The sequence below is a fragment of the Andrena cerasifolii genome, chromosome 2 (assembly GCF_050908995.1).
Source record: "Andrena cerasifolii isolate SP2316 chromosome 2, iyAndCera1_principal, whole genome shotgun sequence".
Classification (NCBI taxonomy): Eukaryota; Metazoa; Arthropoda; class Insecta; order Hymenoptera; family Andrenidae; genus Andrena; species Andrena cerasifolii.
The window spans coordinates 23729669-23747013 of record NC_135119.1 but is presented as its reverse complement, the minus strand read 5'-3'; the positions used below and the strand labels follow the sequence as shown (position 1 = coordinate 23747013).

Genomic DNA, 17345 nt, shown 5'->3' with positions numbered 1-17345 from the left:
ACTGTTAATAAAACATTAATCAAACAATTATTATAAAAATATTAAAATTCTAGAGCTCGTTAATGATTTTACACTTCAAAAGCCTAAGATCGAAGATTTTCGACAAATCTTAACGATTAAAATATTTACAATAGAGAAATGAAGCACGAGCACGATAACACTGTATTCTAGGAATACACATACGTATACAGAGATATATATATAAAATGTATGTGTATTTTGAAGCGTATTGTCATATTGACGCGACTGCAAAATGACGCGTGCAGCTCGTGTGCACCGGCACTAAATATTTAAACCCAATTTCGCGGGGTAAAGCGGGATCATGCGCAGAGTGAATGCGCACTACTCCACAAGCGCTACATTCGCGGCACTGTCGTGCGATCGTAGTGCGTGCATGTCGTGTTTTCCGATGTTTGCTGTGATGTCCGTGTTGAATCTAACCTATCGCGACAGCACTGTCAAATAAAAATTCAACCTACTTTTCAGGAGTGATTCTACGTGTTTTCATATGAAACGTGATATAATATAGTATTAATCGATTATTCTACCGCAATTGGTCGTCAACTTTTGTTCGAATAATTGGTCCTACCATGTCACGACAATAATCGTAGTGGTATATTTCAAACTAGAGACTAAGAATTACGATATTTACGAAGGTAAGTAATTCGAGGAATAATCCATTGTCACTCTATAACAATGCGGAAATAATGAATCTGGTTATTCTCTTACGATATAATAATGAAAGAGGACGTTTGAAACTCAACACTTGAATTCTCACGAAAACATTTAAAAGTTAATTTCACTGTTTCTCAATAATTTATATCACATCGACAATATTTACGTTTTGTAAATCGCATTTCGCGCAATATGATTCTCTTTTACGATAATATTATCGTTTATCTTGATTTGAAAGAAATGCTGGAGATATTTAAAGTCGTTGAGTTTAATAAATAGCATTAAATAATAAGCATCAGGGTACGATAATAATTGTTAAAGATTTTCGTAAGATGAGCTTATTTTTCAAATAAACCGGCCGTGTTCTGTCTCGTTTAATAGATGTCGGGAACCAAGTGTCGGAATTGTGGATCTACGGATATTGAAACAGATCCAGCTAGGGGAGATGCAGTATGTACAGAATGTGGCTTTGTACTGGAAGATCAACTTATCGTCAGCGAGACGGCTTTCAAGGAGTCACCGTCGGGAAACATGATGGTGCTCGGCCAGTTTGTCTCTAGCGACAGTACTGGCGGAGCTACGGGTTTTGGAGCAGGTATGTAAGTCAGTATACTGGGCTATCCAGTTAATTCAGAACATGCGCCTGAGAACAGATGAATTAACCAAGTAGTCAGTCCCTGTCTTAAGGGGAGAGCCTGGTGTAACTAGCTGAAAATCTAGGCATTTTTCGGGAATTTTTTTTAAAGAAAGTATTTAATCGATCTTTCTGAAACTTTCAGGATATTGTATTATCAGATTAACGTACATAAAATAAAAATTGTATTAAAAAAGAGCGGCAAATAACAGAGTTATACAGGCTTATGTCCAGTCCATTGGCGACGCAATTGTTCCACTGTGGGCAATGTAGCGTCTACTGTATTCATCTGAAACCAAAAATCGAACAATTTTTGCTTAGTTTATGAGTGCACGCACAAATCGTATAAATTCATAACTTAAAAGACGCAAAATTGAACAAATGGCGGCCCCTGAAAAAAGTTCACTTTTTCCAATGAAATTTTGCCTTAAATGTGTAAAAAAAGTTATTTATTTAAACAATATCATTATACCAATAGCTAAGCTCTGTGAAGAAAATGTTCACAAATATCCATGCACAAGGTCATGTCGATTGGTTGAATATTTCTGGAGTTACATTGCCCGCAAATTGTAAAACTGTTGTTTCGAGAAAAACCAGGTGCTCCGTAGCAAAACCGGCTATATCCGCTTTAATTTTTCGAATTTCGTTTTGCGGCTTTGGGGGCATATTATCGTGATGTTCAACTATTGATTTATGCAAAAAAAAATCGGTTTCTTCGCCCCGTTACACGAGGCTCCCCCCTTAAGAGGTCATTCTACTTTGATCGCCCGAAAAATTAAGCTGTTTGTAAAGATTTTTTTCTCAGTAAATACAACATATAATGAAATAAATCTTTTTAGTATTTATTAAGCTACTTTTATATTATAGAAAAAAAAATTAAAAAGAATTTCTTTAATTTGTTTTAGTGCTTTTTTTTTACAGCATCAATATGGCACCTAAAAAAAATAGGTATGTTCACAGCGCAGGTGATTTTCCGGCTCAGGCTTATCCGAAACAAAAAATTCCGAAAGATTTTTAATCTGTATGAGTGCCGCTATATCCCCTAGCTCAATTAACAATTTTGGTCGAGAAATAACCGAGATTTTTCTGATGGAACACCCGAGAATACATCCTTTTCGGTGTTTTGTCAAACTTTTTTTTCAAATAGGCGCCATTCTGTTACTATTCAACAAAAATTGTTAATTGAGCTATGTGATATAGTGACACTCACACAGATTAAGAATCATTTGGAATTTTTTGTTTCGGATAGGCCTGAGCCGGGAAATCACCTACGCCGTGAACATACCTCTCTTTTTTAGGTGCCATATTGACACTGTAAAAAAACAATTAAAACCAAGTGCAAAAATTCTTTTTAATTTTTTTTGTATAATATAAGAGTAGCTTAATAAATACCAAAAAGATTTATTTCATTATATGTTGCATTTACTGAGAAAAGTATCTTTAAAAATAGCTTAATTTCTCGGCGGTTCAAAGTAGAACGACCCCTTAAAGAAGAAATTGGATTTTGGATGTACTAACGCCAGGGTTTTTGGATCATTTTTCCTGAGTCCGAGAAGAAATGTCGAGGCGATTGTCTGAGAAAGGTCACGCGAGGCATCTGTTCTCGCACGCGCATTCTGAGTCCAGCAGATAATAACACTGTATTGCTTAGCGATTTACTTGCAGATAATGCAATCCTTTCTCCTTTCTCATAAAATAAATCGAATCGATAAACGGAATGTCATATTTCTTGCTTGTAGCATACCATGTTAATGGGAAAGAATCGAGAGGAATAACACTGCAGAATGCGAGAAAAGGAATTACACATTTATGCCTGCAATTACAGTAAGTAACGACTTCTATGTATGTGTAACGTGTTTAATCAATCCTGCTGCTTTTATTATAAATGTGGAAGCACATACAAAAGTACCGTTACAGATAAGAAATTTATTATATATCTTGTTTACTTTTAGATTGAACCAACACTGCATCGACACTTCTATGAACTTTTATAAAATGGCCCTGAATCGTCATTTAACTCGTGGACGGAGGCAAGCACATAATCATGCAGCTTGTGTTTATATTACCTGTCGTACTGAAGGCACTGCACGTATCCTTTACGCATTTACAAAGTAACAGAAACATTGAGACGTGTCGATACTTTTGATAATCACTGTATCTATTAACTTATCGTTTGGTTTAATACGGAACACAGTCGAGACGTAACTTTTATTTATTACTTGTGACGGATATCCAAAGTAAATACTTAACTAATTACGTAGACATGCTTATCGACATCAGTGATGTTCTTCAAATCTGTGTTCACGAGTTGGGACGTACGTATCTACGATTCACACAAGCTCTCTGCATTAATATACCATCAGTGGGTGAGTATTCTGCATGCCTCTAATTTGCATGATACGTAACGTAATGTAAGGTTGCGATACGCAACGTAGGATAATCCTGAAAGGATGGAGGAACAACGAAATTCGATTTGAGAATAATCGCACCGTCATGTTTTATTCTTCAAACTTCCTCGTTTTACAATTTTCATCGCAGCTAACTGTCATTAATGTTTGCTCATTGTTGGCGAAATATAAAAAATGTATCAATCGCATGACCGTTATATTAAACGTTATTATAAATTTTTACGTGTTCCTTAATGGTGACTAAAATCATTTATATTTTAAATACTTCTAAATATTAAATATAACGTTTGTGCCTTCGGTTTGTAATTAATAGTATAAAGTGTCGCCTAAAGATTTATCAACTCTGCTTCGATACTATAGTGTTAATAATACTACATAAAAATACTATAGAATTACTGTTCGTAAACAGGATTCTTACGTTTAGTTTCATTTATTGCTTATACGGTGATCTCCGAATCACACTTTTGTATTTTTACACGCCACGATATCGCGAATACTCTATCATAATCCATTGTTCCGAATAATCTCTGAACATCTCAGTTAGATTAATGAATTCATAACGCAAAGCACAAAACAGAATTTGTCGTTGATTAAAATTAAAACTCTTCGATATATTCTTTAAAAATATTTTCAAGTAATAATGTAGTTAGCATTGAATTATTTACTTCATTAGTAAAGTGGCAATCTCGGACCAATTACAGAAATGCTTTCAAAATTTATTTGTCCTCTTCGCCTGTTCGCACTAATCGGACATACTAATAGTAAGAAGGCATTACTTTGTACATTTTATTAATATCTGTATCATAGTTCATTGTACTTTCTAAATGGTATTGGCTGTTCTGCAATATAAACTTTGGCGCCAGATTCTGTGCTCTTGCCGCGTACGATACAATGCTTACTATCGAAAGAAAATGTAACGAGTGTGCTTACTTCGCTATCTGCATTACTTATTACTTGAAACTGTACTAGAATATGCTTTCTACTTTTTACACGGGTTATGGTAAACTACAAATCATACACATACGATCGAAGTATCATAGAATATTCTTACGAACTATTGTGATATTTATAATGTATACAAAAATGCTATTTTGTCTAAAAATCTACATTTGAAAGTTTAACGTGTTCCTTATTTCAATAATTTAGTATCATCATCTGTGATAGGCAATTACACATCGTGTTTACTGCTCATACTGAAAATTGAAAATACTTTGAAAGAAGAGAAGAAAGTAAAATATACTTTCCTCGATACGTTTCCTTATTAACATATATTACAAAAAAAAAAAGTAACAGTGTGAATGTAAAAGAACGAATATCGTTCTACATAGGCAGTTTTAACCATGATACGTATTAAAATTTTTATGACGCTTCTCCTTGACTGTCGTGTTTTTAAAAATACATGACGCCTGAATGTAATATCAAAGTAATATTAATTCTGTTGCAAAAGCAATATATTCTACTTGACAAAATCGCAATATACATTTACTCATTAAAGGCTTTTTAAAAAGATGTAGATCTAAAAATTAGTGACTCGAATTCAATTCATTAATTTAAAAAAAAAACTAATTATTAATATTTGGTAATTGAAAACTAATTAGTCGTGATGACGTACATTGCAAGTCGATTGATCTTCGCTTACTTTTTTATACTACTATTCAACAATAATTTCAAAAACAGTAAATTGTTTTGAATAGCACTTATTAACTTTCTCAATTATCTTCTATTAATATTTAAAGATCATTTTTACATCTCTGCCTTCTTGATGTTCTCTACAGGTGTCCTTATATACTTTGTTTTCTGCATATTTACAAATGATTTTTTCAAATACTCAAGCTATGTAAGAAAACTAGCTTTCTTTCAAACAAGCTAGAAACAGAAACTTAAACGTGTAGAAGGCGGTGATAGATGCACTCTTCTGGCGAAGTATCACTTATTCGCATAAGTTTGGATACGGAATTTATATTTCCATGTTTTCTCATATAATTCTATCTTAAAATACAATAGTGTAGAAAAACGAGTGGTTCTGTGTTAAGGAAGTACGTATTTGGCCTTTGAATTAGAGCGAAGCTCTCGATCAGTGGATCAATTTCTTGTTTAATGCAATTCAAAGAAATGGAACCAACGAGAAATGTGAGCCAATAAAATTATTATTTTAAGGCAAAGAATTATCAGCATTATTTCTCTATACAACTAATTCGTTATTCGAATTTTAAGACGATTGCATTTGATACTTTAGAGTGCATCTATTACGCAATTTTCGCCGTCGGTTTAAAAATAATACTTAAAACAATAATCGTATAAAAGCTCGAGTAATGTCGAGGTACATTCTTTTGGAGACCGCCAGTTAAACCATAATCTCGGTTGTAAATTTCCGTCAGTCGTCTGCTGGCGGCCCGTAGAAAATTAACTCCGGTATTTGCCCTCCTTGTACACCGGTACCATTCGTACTTTCCGAGCTACATTGAAATTGAAAATTCACATTACCGACCGTGATCTCTGACATGCCTTCCTGGCCGAAGTAACTTAGCTCGCCCCCGTCCAATATCACGCTGGCCGTATAAAAGCATTCCGGCTCGATTTGGATCGGATTTTCGAAGTACACGTGAAATGTACTGCTCGAGCCATCCGAGAAGAATTTAGTACTATTTTCAGACAACACACACCCCAGCCTCTTCAGCTCGATCCTAACGTTATAATCGGCAGCACCAGACGAACTCCCGTAAAGTCCGAAGCCAACGACAAAAATCCTTTTGTCAACGCTGAACTGAATCGAGTCGCATCGACCTCTATAGCGCCATTGATTCGATCTATACGCACACGATTGAAACCTATGGCACACCTGCAAAGAGAACATTTGATACTATTCTCCACCTTGATGCTCAACGATTGAATTTCATTTCTTTTAATCTCCTGAACTTTACCTGGGTTTTTAAGCCCTGCCGAGATTTAATGAGAAAGCAAAGCTGAGGTTTATTACTAGCAGTGAAGTGTAGAAAAACATCGATCGTCTCTTGTTGCGTCAAGATCCCAGTTTGTGCAGCACTATTGGCAAATTCTTCTAAATTCATGGCAGGAAGTCTAATTAAATACAAAGCAGATCCTAGAATAAAGAAAGAACTGATGATTTTAGTTCTACGTTTAGAACAAGCTCATTCCGATACTTACCCAGTAATCGTCTTTGATTCGGTGCTGTGGGCTCGAGTTCTTGCCTGATGCATTCCGCTGTGGCCCATCTCAATGCAGCATCCCATATGTGAATTTCTTTACAGTTTAGTGTCTCTCGAGATAGCACTGACTCGAGGGTGTGAATATCGATATCCACAAAGCCATCTGATCTTAACGCCATTTCTGCCTGCGTAATATCAATATGTACATATATATTATATGAATTAAATTTCATGTACATTTTTCTGCACCATGAATATATATACAACAAGAGTTATTAACTTTATTCTAATCGGCCTCTTAATAACCTACTATGGAAAGGTATGCTTATGCGATTCATTTTCTTTTAGTTTGTACGAAATATGCAGAAACTTATACAACGAGAGAGAGAGAGAGATATAACACTTTAAGATCTATTATATGTAGTTATTCGAGTTGCTATTAAAAAGTTTTAATCATTTTTTCAAATTTGAAATCGTCGTTCAATATTTAAAATATTCCCAATCGTTAGATTCAAATAGCGCACATATATATAAAAATTGCGAAAGAAAAATTAATTCAAATAATTCAATTAGAAGTCTTATTAATTTTTACATCTGTTGTATTTTGTAGAAAAATGCTTTATTATCTGATACAGACATTGTTCGAAGGTAGAACAAATTTGAGAAACATGTTTTATATGTTCGTATTAAAAGTATTATTTGTATTATATAGAAACTGTTCTGAAGGTCTGCGAAAAGAGCGTTTGATTTGATTACAATTTTTCTTAAAACTTAGTACAAACAATTGTGATCTACTGCGCAATTGTAAGAAAGAAATCCATAGCAGATTCTCTTAATTTCTATTTTCTATAAAGTTATATATTTTCTGTGATACAGTGCACTCAACAGTTAATGTTTCTCAATTGAAAAGGAAGTACATAGACTTACTATACGATGAAATATAAGTATTATATGGTACAGCATGGAATGAAAAGTCGTGTATAATATTTAACATTTTTATGAAAAATGTATCTGAGGAAGTAAACATTCTTTCATAATTTTTGTCGACCAGTCTTTTGTCTTTTTTAGTGAATGAGTTTAGCGAGTCGGTAGAATGATACCTTCGTATTATAGGCCAATAGTTTTAATAATTTTCTACCATTTATATAAACGAAAAGGGAATCGATATTATTGCTAGGTACAAAATTATTGTACGAATCTATTTAAAACGGTATAAGAGACTTTCTGTAAAGCATTCTCAATTTTAACTGATCATTGGATTAACACTATGTGTTATCCTTGGAAAGTCATCGTAATCATTTTTCCTATGTTCATACTCCTCTATGAAATTATCTTCATAAGTTATATTCTGTGTCACTTCAATTTCTAATTTATTGTCTGCAAAATAAGGTTCACTTCGTGTTCGAAACAAAGAAAGCGATAATCGTTTGTTACTAAATGTAGAGCAGCAATTATTCTCGGACAAGCTAAGACAGTGCGGCACTAGCGACATTCTATTCTTTACACTCCCACGATTGTTATCGTTAGATCTCACCGCTTTATAACTGAACTGGTGTTGGGAATTCTTTAGTTTGTCGTTTAAACAAATGTCCCCGCAAGAATAGAAACTTATAGTGCGATCAGTACCATCGGTAGACGAGGTCGATTCAGCTCTTATCATATCTAAATTATCGTTCAAAGTAAAAGATCTTAACATTTTCTTATTTAAACTTACTTGAGCGTCTATTACTTCCCAGCAACGTTGCATGAGGTCTGGTTCTTCGAATAAACGAGACTGGCTTAAAAGTAAGCACGCATTCTTCGCCGTTAAGCTTGTCTCCAAATAATTAACGCACGCCCTCGCTAGATGTGGGACTATGTACTTCTTAGCGACGTAAAGCGTCGCCAACACTGTATCAGCTTCTAATTGTACTTCGTCGCAATACATGTACCTGTAAAGGGAAACAGTTGGGATGAGCTTTAAATAATTCCGGCTAATAATTCAGCGATGATAAAAACTATTCACCTTAACAGAGCTAGAAAGGCAGCTGGCTCTACGTCCGGTACCTCTATATCTCTCTTATTTTCCGCTAATCCGCCGTAGAACATGGCATAGAACACGGAACTACCAGTAGCTAAAACGTACTTGTGTGCTGGTATAGTCTGCGTGTGACCTGTGCCGATTAATAATACCTAGCGTTAAGTTTAATTTCAGAAGCTAAATCTATGCGCTACCGATGGTACTTCGTAAATGGTTACCTGGGCTGCCAACGATAAATATAATATCAGCCATCAGATGATTATTGAACATGGCAGCATTCCGTTCGCGTACTGTGGGTTTCGTCGCTTGCCAATTAGGATCTTGCGTGCAATCTTCGGGCGACGAGAGATTTAATTGCGTTATGGGGGATGATAAGGAAGACAAAGGTGACGAGGGTGTGCTAAGTGGCTGGTTTATCGTTCCCTCGCGTTGTAGTACAATGGAAGATGAAAGTGGGCTTACTGTCGGTGGAGAATCTGATACAGTGATTGGCGACTCCGCTAAAACAGATATATCGAAGGGCTTATTCTTTTTGCACATTTCTCTTAAAATACATAGTAACTTATGCGTTCTTTTATCAGAAGGTTTGAAGGTAAAAGCAGTCGCTCTTGAAATATGAAAAATTACGTATCAGTTCAACAGGAGCAAAGATTAATATCTCTTTAAAAGTAGTTCGATATATATTTCTCATTCGATCCTTCGGGTGCCATGGACTTGTATGCGTTTAGTGAATGAGCAACACTGAGCATTAGAATCTCGATACAGAGAAAGTCTAAAACTAGTTATTTCAACTAAGGAAAAATGAAAAATCCTTCAAAATTACTTTATTACTGCGCATGTTAGATATTTTTCGACATTAATACTTAAAGAATAATTTTAGAAAAAGGGACAATATCTACGCCTTTATTCTCTGAACATTAAATAGTTGCAGCGAGGATTAAACTAAAGTGACCAGATATTTTCTGTTCCAAAGCGGGACAAGCAAGTAAGCAAAAAAAAGGGGTTAACAGATCCGTGAGTAGATCTTTTCCATAGTTTATTAAAGCATTTACAATATATTTAAAAATACATACTTGTGATTATAAAGTGATACATTGAACCCGGAATTAAAAATATTTCTTTTTTCACAACAAAAAAAGTAGAGGAAACAGCAACTTTATGCCACTGCGAAAATGTAAAAGGTTACATGTCCAATCCGGGACACTTTGCAGGACACTTTTTAATGCGGGACAAAGGGCTCAAATGTGGGATGTCTGGTCGCTTTAGATTAAACATATGTCTAAAATACAACAGTGAACTCACTAAAATAACATTACTCTACATCTCGGTTCCAACTAGCTGTACGTTTAAAATTCGTTCATTTCACACGATTATATTATTCGTCTTTTAGAATATCGTAGATGAAAAGAAACACAAATCGCACAGTTGTCCCAGGGAGGATAACATTTCAGTATTAACAAATAGGTTATGCGAGACAAGGTAAGTCTCGAAAGCTTCAAATAGACTTTCTCGATTCCTATAATTAATCAAGCTCGTCTTTCGTGCAGCATTTTGCTCCGTTTATTTATCATCGCTGTAAAACGATACATAATTCATCATTGTTTGGCGACACCCCCAGCGAAATAAACGCATATTATGGAATCATCAGTGTTTTACCGTTAGTGTACATTATTTCACTGTTTTGACAATGCTTTCGATTAGAATCCCTACGCTCTGTTATGACATAGTAAAAGATCGCTATCACTGATGCTTGACAGACCCCCTCTTATTTTCGATTTGTCATGAGCGCAGAGATCAAACGTACACGCATACATATATGTGTGGCATTTTAAGCAAATACTCATGGCAAGTCCTACGGATGATACCCGAGCTCGGTTCGTTCCGTTTTCGTTCGTGCAGTTTCGCATGCGTTTCGTATGCACGTGATGTGTACATATATGTACGCTAAACAAACACATGGGCACCCGCGACTGCACACGTTCACTTTGAGTTAACGTATCTTTTCGTAATTTTCAAATTCTTCGTAAGTCAACGATGACTTCAATTCCCATATAAACTTGTACTTTATAATTTAATATCTCGCGACAAAGGGTTGTATCTTGCATTTGAAAGACCATAACCCAGACTCATTGTCAGATATACCTACACACTTTCTATAGGAAATTATTTTCGAAATCTATTACGCTTGCACGTTGCATCCTTTCGCATTTACAAGTAGAAACGATTAATAGCCGTATCCCGCTATTGCTCCGAACGGGACTTTAACCGACCCTCGTGAGACATTTTACATTTTCGGACGCTACAGAAATTGTCAGAATGTAAAATACTGTATCCACTGCGGGGTGAAGTAAACACAGAGGAAGGAGTAACGTTGTTTAAAATATTCTTAGACGTGACAGTGGTAAACACATACTGTGCACCGTTCTGCAAGTGTGTCGTTTTTTTCTTTCGCCGTTTGTGTGCCACCGCAATAAATCGAGTGAATAATAAGAGGGTGGATATTATGTTTATTTATATCTGCGATAAGTAAGTCTCTCCTCACCGTTTAACCATGGATTAGTTTGCTTGACCGTGACGTTGTCCTGGAAGCGTTTCATCGGTTTCGTCGATATCTTCGAGTACAAATTTGACATCGCCATTGTCACTTTTTAAACACGACTGCCCGGCTTTTCTTTCAACACGACACGGAACGATTTTGGATTTCAGTTACATGGGCGCCATGTCAGACGGGCGCTGGTTAGATAGTTCCGCACGTCGGTCGATAGACAACGTTAGGGCACGCGCGTCCATATATCGGGTGTCCCTCTAAAACCCGGTCTTCGATCTGCGCAGTATAACGCCATCGACGATGCCCACTGCACACGAGCAAGGCGGCGTGCGATGCGTGCACTCGATCTTTCAGCCTCTAACGAAACGAAACAGGCGAATTCAATGATTTTTATTAGACTTATTTATCAGACTGATTTTTATAAGACGTTAAATTAAAAGAAATGGTAAACTTAAGTTCTCTTAAAGTACAGTCGCTTTGTAAAAATGTATAGGTATATACAATTGCCTCAGTTAAAATTTTAATTGTACGTTTAATTGGATTGCCCTCTATGTTGAAATAAGGATAGTGAGTAAAATCTTATGCGAATACTCCCAGTAAAACATTGTTAAATTAAATGCATATCGTGCACAGGCACGCACCGATGTACAGGGTGTTTCGGAAATAGGTGGAAAATCTCGAGGAAAATAGTTGTATAAACAGAGGATGAAAGACGTTATTTTTTTAAAATAAATTTAAAGATTTTTATTTATGAGGACATCTGGAGGCTTTCGTTTATGATATTAGAGAACAGAATTGCGCCATGGGCGTAGCTAAGGCGGGGCAAAGTCAACAAAAAAGTTAGTCATTCGGGGCCGTCCTTAAATTACGTAAGGGTAATTTTGGCGAATTCTTACCCCCTCTCTCCCCCAGTATAAGAATTCGTAAGATTTGATATTCCAACCCCCTCCTTACGTAATATTTTTTACACTTAATTTTTTCAGTTATTAAAATTCTTTTAAAGGTTTATATAATTCATTGAACTCGGTTTCGGGAAATTTAAGCTAAAACTAATTTTCCGAAACATTAAAGCTAGAATTTGTATTTATTGAAAATTAGGTTAAAAAATATTACGTGAGACGCTACCTGACTCCCCCCTCCATGTAAGAAAACGTAAGAAATTCGCGACCTCCCCAAAACCTTACGTAATTTAAGGATGACCCTTCTGCCAAAATTAAATTAATTTATTACAAAATAAAAGTAAATTAAATTGAAAAATAATTCTGCATTACCCGACCCTGGTTATATTGTCTCCTAACCACTTACATAAATTCAAAATTCAGTTTCCCCCTTCATTGCCCCTCCCTTAATGGAATGCTAGCTACGCCCCTGAATTGCGCTACTAAAGTTTAAATGCTTATTTCTACCCTGCATAATGCGTACACAATAAGTGTTTGTGTTTTTCCGATATGATATAATTTACGCATAATTCTTTATCGATTGCAGATCCATGCTTATATATTATGAGATTTGCAAATAAGCTGGAGTTCGGCGAGAAAACTCACGAAGTATCGATGACAGCCTTGCGAGTTGTTCAGAGGATGAAAAGAGATAGTATCCACAGCGGACGTAGACCATCGGGTCTATGCGGAGCTGGTATGGTTGAAGTATAGTACAGTTCCATCGTTTTAGTACTTCCTTGCAATTTACTAGCAACGCATTATCCGAATATATTACTATGCAGTAATTGATACACGTAATGTTGTACAATTCGATTAACGATAATCTCGATTTACACACCGCGATTTTAAAATTTCTTTCAACTCTCGTTAATTATTATATAATTTTTAAAAGCGTTTTAACTTCAATTTACTTATAATAAATTTTGAACGAACTTATATTTGCTCTATGATTAAATATAGAACTTATCTCTGCTTTTTTTTAAAACAGCGTTACTGATGGCCGCCCGGTTACACGAGTTCAACAGGTCGCCCGCCAATATCATCAAAATCGTGAAGGTGCATGAATCGACGTTACGTAAAAGGTGAAAGTACATTTGAACAAATCTATTGGCACCCCGTCGATTTGACCATTCTGTGCTAATCCGTGTTTGAAATTTGCAGGCTGATAGAATTCGGCGACACGCCATCGAGCGCGTTAACGCTTGAAGAATTCATGACGGTCGACTTGGAGGAGGAGCAGGACCCTCCGGCATTTAAAGCTGCGCGAAAGAAAGACAGGGAGCGATTGCAAAGGGTGCGGATTTTTCATTCGTAATAACAGTGGCGGATTTAAGGGAAAAGGCTCAGGCGGAAAACGTTTGGGACACTCTGTATATATAACAGAATTACAGATAAATTGCCTCGCGTGTGGTATGAAAATTATGGGACGCAAAAAACGTATAGTGTTTGGATAAAATCATATTTTTTTTGAAGATAGGGCCCTTCTGAACCAGGCGCAACTGCTCATCGGCCGCCCGTTGAATCCGCCACTGCGTAATAACTTCTCCATTCCACAATATTCTGAAAAGGAGTCATTTTAATATCTGCCTTTACAGTTAGAGAATATTGATACAGAAATAAACGAGTTGCAAGCTGAGATTGATAAGCAATTGGAGGATCAGAAACTGGGGCCGAAAAGGAAACGAAAAGATGGTAATTAAATAAGGAATAATTCACTGCAACGTGCAGCATGGATAATTTACTGAGACTAAAGCTTGTAAATTAAAAAGGAGCTGTTACTAAGATGTTAATTAGTATAAATATTGATTTCCAGTTGACTCAGTAGAAAGAGAAGATACCGAGAGATTTGTAACGGAAAGTAATCTAGATGTAATTAAAAGTTACGTCGAAAATGATGTGGATGATCCTGACAGTGATGCCGGAGATTCTGAGTCAGGAAATGCTAATAATCGTTTAATCACTGGACTTGGTAAGAAGAGGAATGCTGCTATACGTTGCTTTATTACGTTCGTTATAAATCTCCATAATCTGTGTAATTATTTAAAGGGCCAAACTTCGCCTCAATGGGAATAATAGCAACGACTGATAGAGAGACTGAGCCGAAAGAACAAACAAACACAACTTTTGAAAATGTAAGTAGAATTGATTCTAGTTTTGCTACGATTACTCTATTTGCAGCTAACCCTCGCGGATATTTTGTTTCATAAAGATGCGAGACTCACAATCAGGCCTGATAGAAACAATGAGGCAATTAGAGCCCATCGCATAAAGTACTTTGTCACTATAGTCTGATTTTCGAGAGTTGAGACCTGAGGCGGGTCCCTCGGACGCAATTCACTGGTTCGGAGGTTCCGGTCTAAAAATCGATTTTTTTTATTTCATTTTTCGAATGTTCAACCTTTTAGGAATATATGTTTAAAAGGATATTTCGAAATTCGTAAAATTTCCAAACTTATAGGCATTTGAGTAGCGACTCCCCAATGCGGTCTGCAATGATTAATTATAAAACAAAAAATATATTTCTATAATTTAAAACATCCTTAATACAATGCAAGAAGTCCCATTAAATTATATATAGTAGTTTTCCTTTAATTAATTCCTAAAGATCACCTATTTTGATGGGCTCTAGACCGGAACCTCCCCTTAACCACGCTCCTTCCGAGGGACCCGCCTCAGGTCTCAACTCTCGAAAATCAAACTATAGTAACCTTCGACGACGCTGCACTTACAATGTATTTGAAGAAATATATAAAGTGAAAATATAAAAATCTAGATATCTCAAGACCGCGTTATATGAGGGTTACCTGTATTACATTTGTTACTATTGTTATTTGTTACTTTAGAATTCCGGGGAGATCGATGTCGCCGACTTGGACGATGACGAATTGGACAGTTACATAATGTCAGAGAAAGAGTCTCAGTTCAAACATAATTTATGGAATAAAGTGAACGCTGAGTATTTGACTCAGCAGAAAGAAAAGGAGGAGAGACGGCAGAAGGAGAAAGAGGAGGGTAAACCTGAAAAGAAACGACGACGAACTACTAAGCGTAATAAAAGTCATGCACCTGCGAATACTGCAGGTAATAATGTTAATTTCGACTCTACAGTATCGTTTCTATCGTTTGAAAGAATCACTGATAACACCATGTCTGATAATTTTAACAGGCGAAGCAATTGAGAAAATGTTACAAGAAAAGAAGATTTCGACTAAGATTAATTACGAAGTATTAAAAAGTTTAAACGTTACTGTGAACACGCCAAGCAAAGAACAAAGAACCGAGGACCCTGTCCAACTGTCCAAAGTGGAACCAGAAAGTCCAGCAACTTCTAATAAAATGTTAGTACTATGTATTTAACAGCAATTACCATTTTCAGACATTTATTTTCCTTTCGGAGAATCGAGTGATTACGTATTTGTGATTGTAGATCTAATGTTAGCCCATCGAAAATGCAAGACAAGCCAGTTGCGACAGCAATGAGAAAATCTCGTTCAGTTAAACCACATATACAACAAACAAAGAAAGAAGAGGTCCAGATACCCGTTGAAGCAGAATCTAAACCTATAGAAGCTGCACTGTCAAGAGTAGACGCCTGTGATATGGGTAAGTCTGTTGTTTCTGTATGTTATAAATTTAATTTCGTTGAAAGATAGAAAGACCAAACCTAATTACTTTTTAATTATCCTTTAAAGCTTCTTCTTTGGTACTAAGTGGCTTGACTCTATCTTTAAAATCAAAGGATTTGAAATAATGGGAAATATGTTTTCTTAAATAGATGAAACTGATGATTATATCGACGAGGATGTTGAAGCTGATCCCACAGAGATGACTGTTGGACAGATGCTTGAACGGCATGGATCAGACGATGAGAATGATTTTGGATATGGATATGACGAGGATGATTATTAAATGTTTACTTATACACTGCATTCCACTTTAGATTGGACTCGTTCCGCGCAGGGATATATTGTTGATTGGTAGGAAACAGGCGGGGAAAGTGCTACGACCAATCGCGTGTGTCAGATCCGTGGGAGCTGCGCGGATCGGTCGTAAATCGGTAGGGGCGTGGGTCTGCTCTTATATGGAATGGAGTGTAGTTCTGTACGCCATTATTTATTGTGATTGTAATGCAATTATGAATAAGAAACAAAGACTGCATTGTACTGTGTACAAGAATAAAGCATTTACCTGAGCGTACTGTTCAAGTTAATTTTATAAATTCAATCGAAGAAAATTACGTTTCGCCATATTTAGTTCCAATTCTAACCGCTAGTAGGATTGCGAACGAATTCCACTGTGAATTGATTCCCAACCTGTGAGTCGCGAAGTGTTTTCTAGGGGTCACTTTTTTTAAAACATTATTAAGCTAAGATTATATTCTGAAATACCTATTTTTAATGGATTTCCTTTACTAAATTTATCTTACTTTATATGTTACCTTATTTGAATATTATAAAAGGAGATCGCGACTCAAAGAAGGTGGGGAAACACTGCTTTAGTTTCTCGACGAGGGACGTGAAGTGACGTGAGGCTAACCTTTAGAAGGCCGGGCTGGCCACCTAAGAATTTAGATACTTTGCCGGCCATTTTGTTGGTATATATGCATAAATTTATGTAAATACAATTTACAGTTTCAATAAAAAAATCCCGGCCCTCTAAAGGCTAATAGCGAATTCAGTAACTCGCGCTGACTCAGCCCTGGTGCCAAAAAATGACTTGGATTGGTTGATTCTTACAAAGATATATATCTTCGTTTCTATCAGAAACAACCCGTCATTTTCTGTCAGTAGTGCAGAGTCAGTGCGAGGTACAGAATTCGCTATAATTAAGAGGCGGACCCCCACCCAAATGGTGCCTGCATTTGATTGGTTGGATTTCTGCGCATTCTCTGTACCGCTAATTATGAAAAACAATTGACCATAGTTTAATACAAATGTCTAATTGTAAGTTAA

The 17345-nt window shown here is 36.1% G+C and overlaps 2 protein-coding genes across 4 annotated transcripts; one reads left to right on the top strand and one right to left on the bottom strand.

The window, feature by feature from the left end:
- The first annotated feature begins 381 nt into the window (after nucleotides 1–381).
- Nucleotides 382–16586, top strand: Brf (Brf RNA polymerase III subunit). Of its 2 annotated transcripts, XM_076807434.1 has the most exons (16): nucleotides 382–656; nucleotides 1057–1270; nucleotides 3049–3133; nucleotides 3262–3398; nucleotides 3571–3675; nucleotides 12938–13087; nucleotides 13382–13475; nucleotides 13555–13687; nucleotides 13989–14085; nucleotides 14207–14362; nucleotides 14440–14525; nucleotides 15237–15474; nucleotides 15560–15731; nucleotides 15821–15996; nucleotides 16169–16315; nucleotides 16490–16586. In XM_076807434.1, exons 2-15 carry the CDS (start codon nucleotides 1057–1059, stop codon nucleotides 16300–16302), a joined length of 1977 nt encoding a protein of 658 aa, XP_076663549.1. In that variant the 5' UTR covers nucleotides 382–656; the 3' UTR covers nucleotides 16303–16315; nucleotides 16490–16586. The 2 variants fall into 2 exon arrangements, with proteins under 2 accessions (XP_076663549.1, XP_076663548.1); XM_076807433.1 differs by having other exon boundaries at nucleotides 16169–16586.
- Lute (BTB/POZ domain containing protein 3 lute) lies at nucleotides 3782–11801 on the bottom strand. Of its 2 annotated transcripts, none has more exons than XM_076807435.1 (7): nucleotides 11447–11801; nucleotides 9123–9404; nucleotides 8890–9037; nucleotides 8599–8815; nucleotides 6883–7069; nucleotides 6639–6817; nucleotides 3782–6556 (listed from the first exon to the last, which is right to left on the bottom strand). In XM_076807435.1, exons 1-7 carry the CDS (start codon nucleotides 11541–11543, stop codon nucleotides 6092–6094), a joined length of 1575 nt encoding a protein of 524 aa, XP_076663550.1. In that variant the 5' UTR covers nucleotides 11544–11801; the 3' UTR covers nucleotides 3782–6091. The 2 variants fall into 2 exon arrangements, with proteins under 2 accessions (XP_076663550.1, XP_076663551.1); XM_076807436.1 differs by lacking the exon at nucleotides 11447–11801 and adding an exon at nucleotides 10561–11036.
- Nucleotides 16587–17345: the final 759 nt, after the last annotated feature.

Excerpts from the sequence above, each read along its gene's own strand:
- Lute (XM_076807435.1), bottom strand. The coding sequence starts at position 11,543 with ATGGCGATGTCAAATTTGTACTCGAAGATATCGACGAAACCGATGAAA. Across the intron at positions 8,816-8,889 it reads GCCTTTCTAGCTCTGTTAAG|GTACATGTATTGCGACGAAG; the intron begins GTGAATAGTTTT and ends TTCCCTTTACAG. Across the intron at positions 6,557-6,638 it reads GGCAGGGCTTAAAAACCCAG|GTGTGCCATAGGTTTCAATC; the intron begins GTAAAGTTCAGG and ends TTCTCTTTGCAG.
- Brf (XM_076807434.1), top strand. The coding sequence starts at position 1,057 with ATGTCGGGAACCAAGTGTCGGAATTGTGGATCTACGGATATTGAAACA. Across the intron at positions 1,271-3,048 it reads AGCTACGGGTTTTGGAGCAG|CATACCATGTTAATGGGAAA; the intron begins GTATGTAAGTCA and ends TCTTGCTTGTAG. Across the intron at positions 15,475-15,559 it reads TGCACCTGCGAATACTGCAG|GCGAAGCAATTGAGAAAATG; the intron begins GTAATAATGTTA and ends TAATTTTAACAG.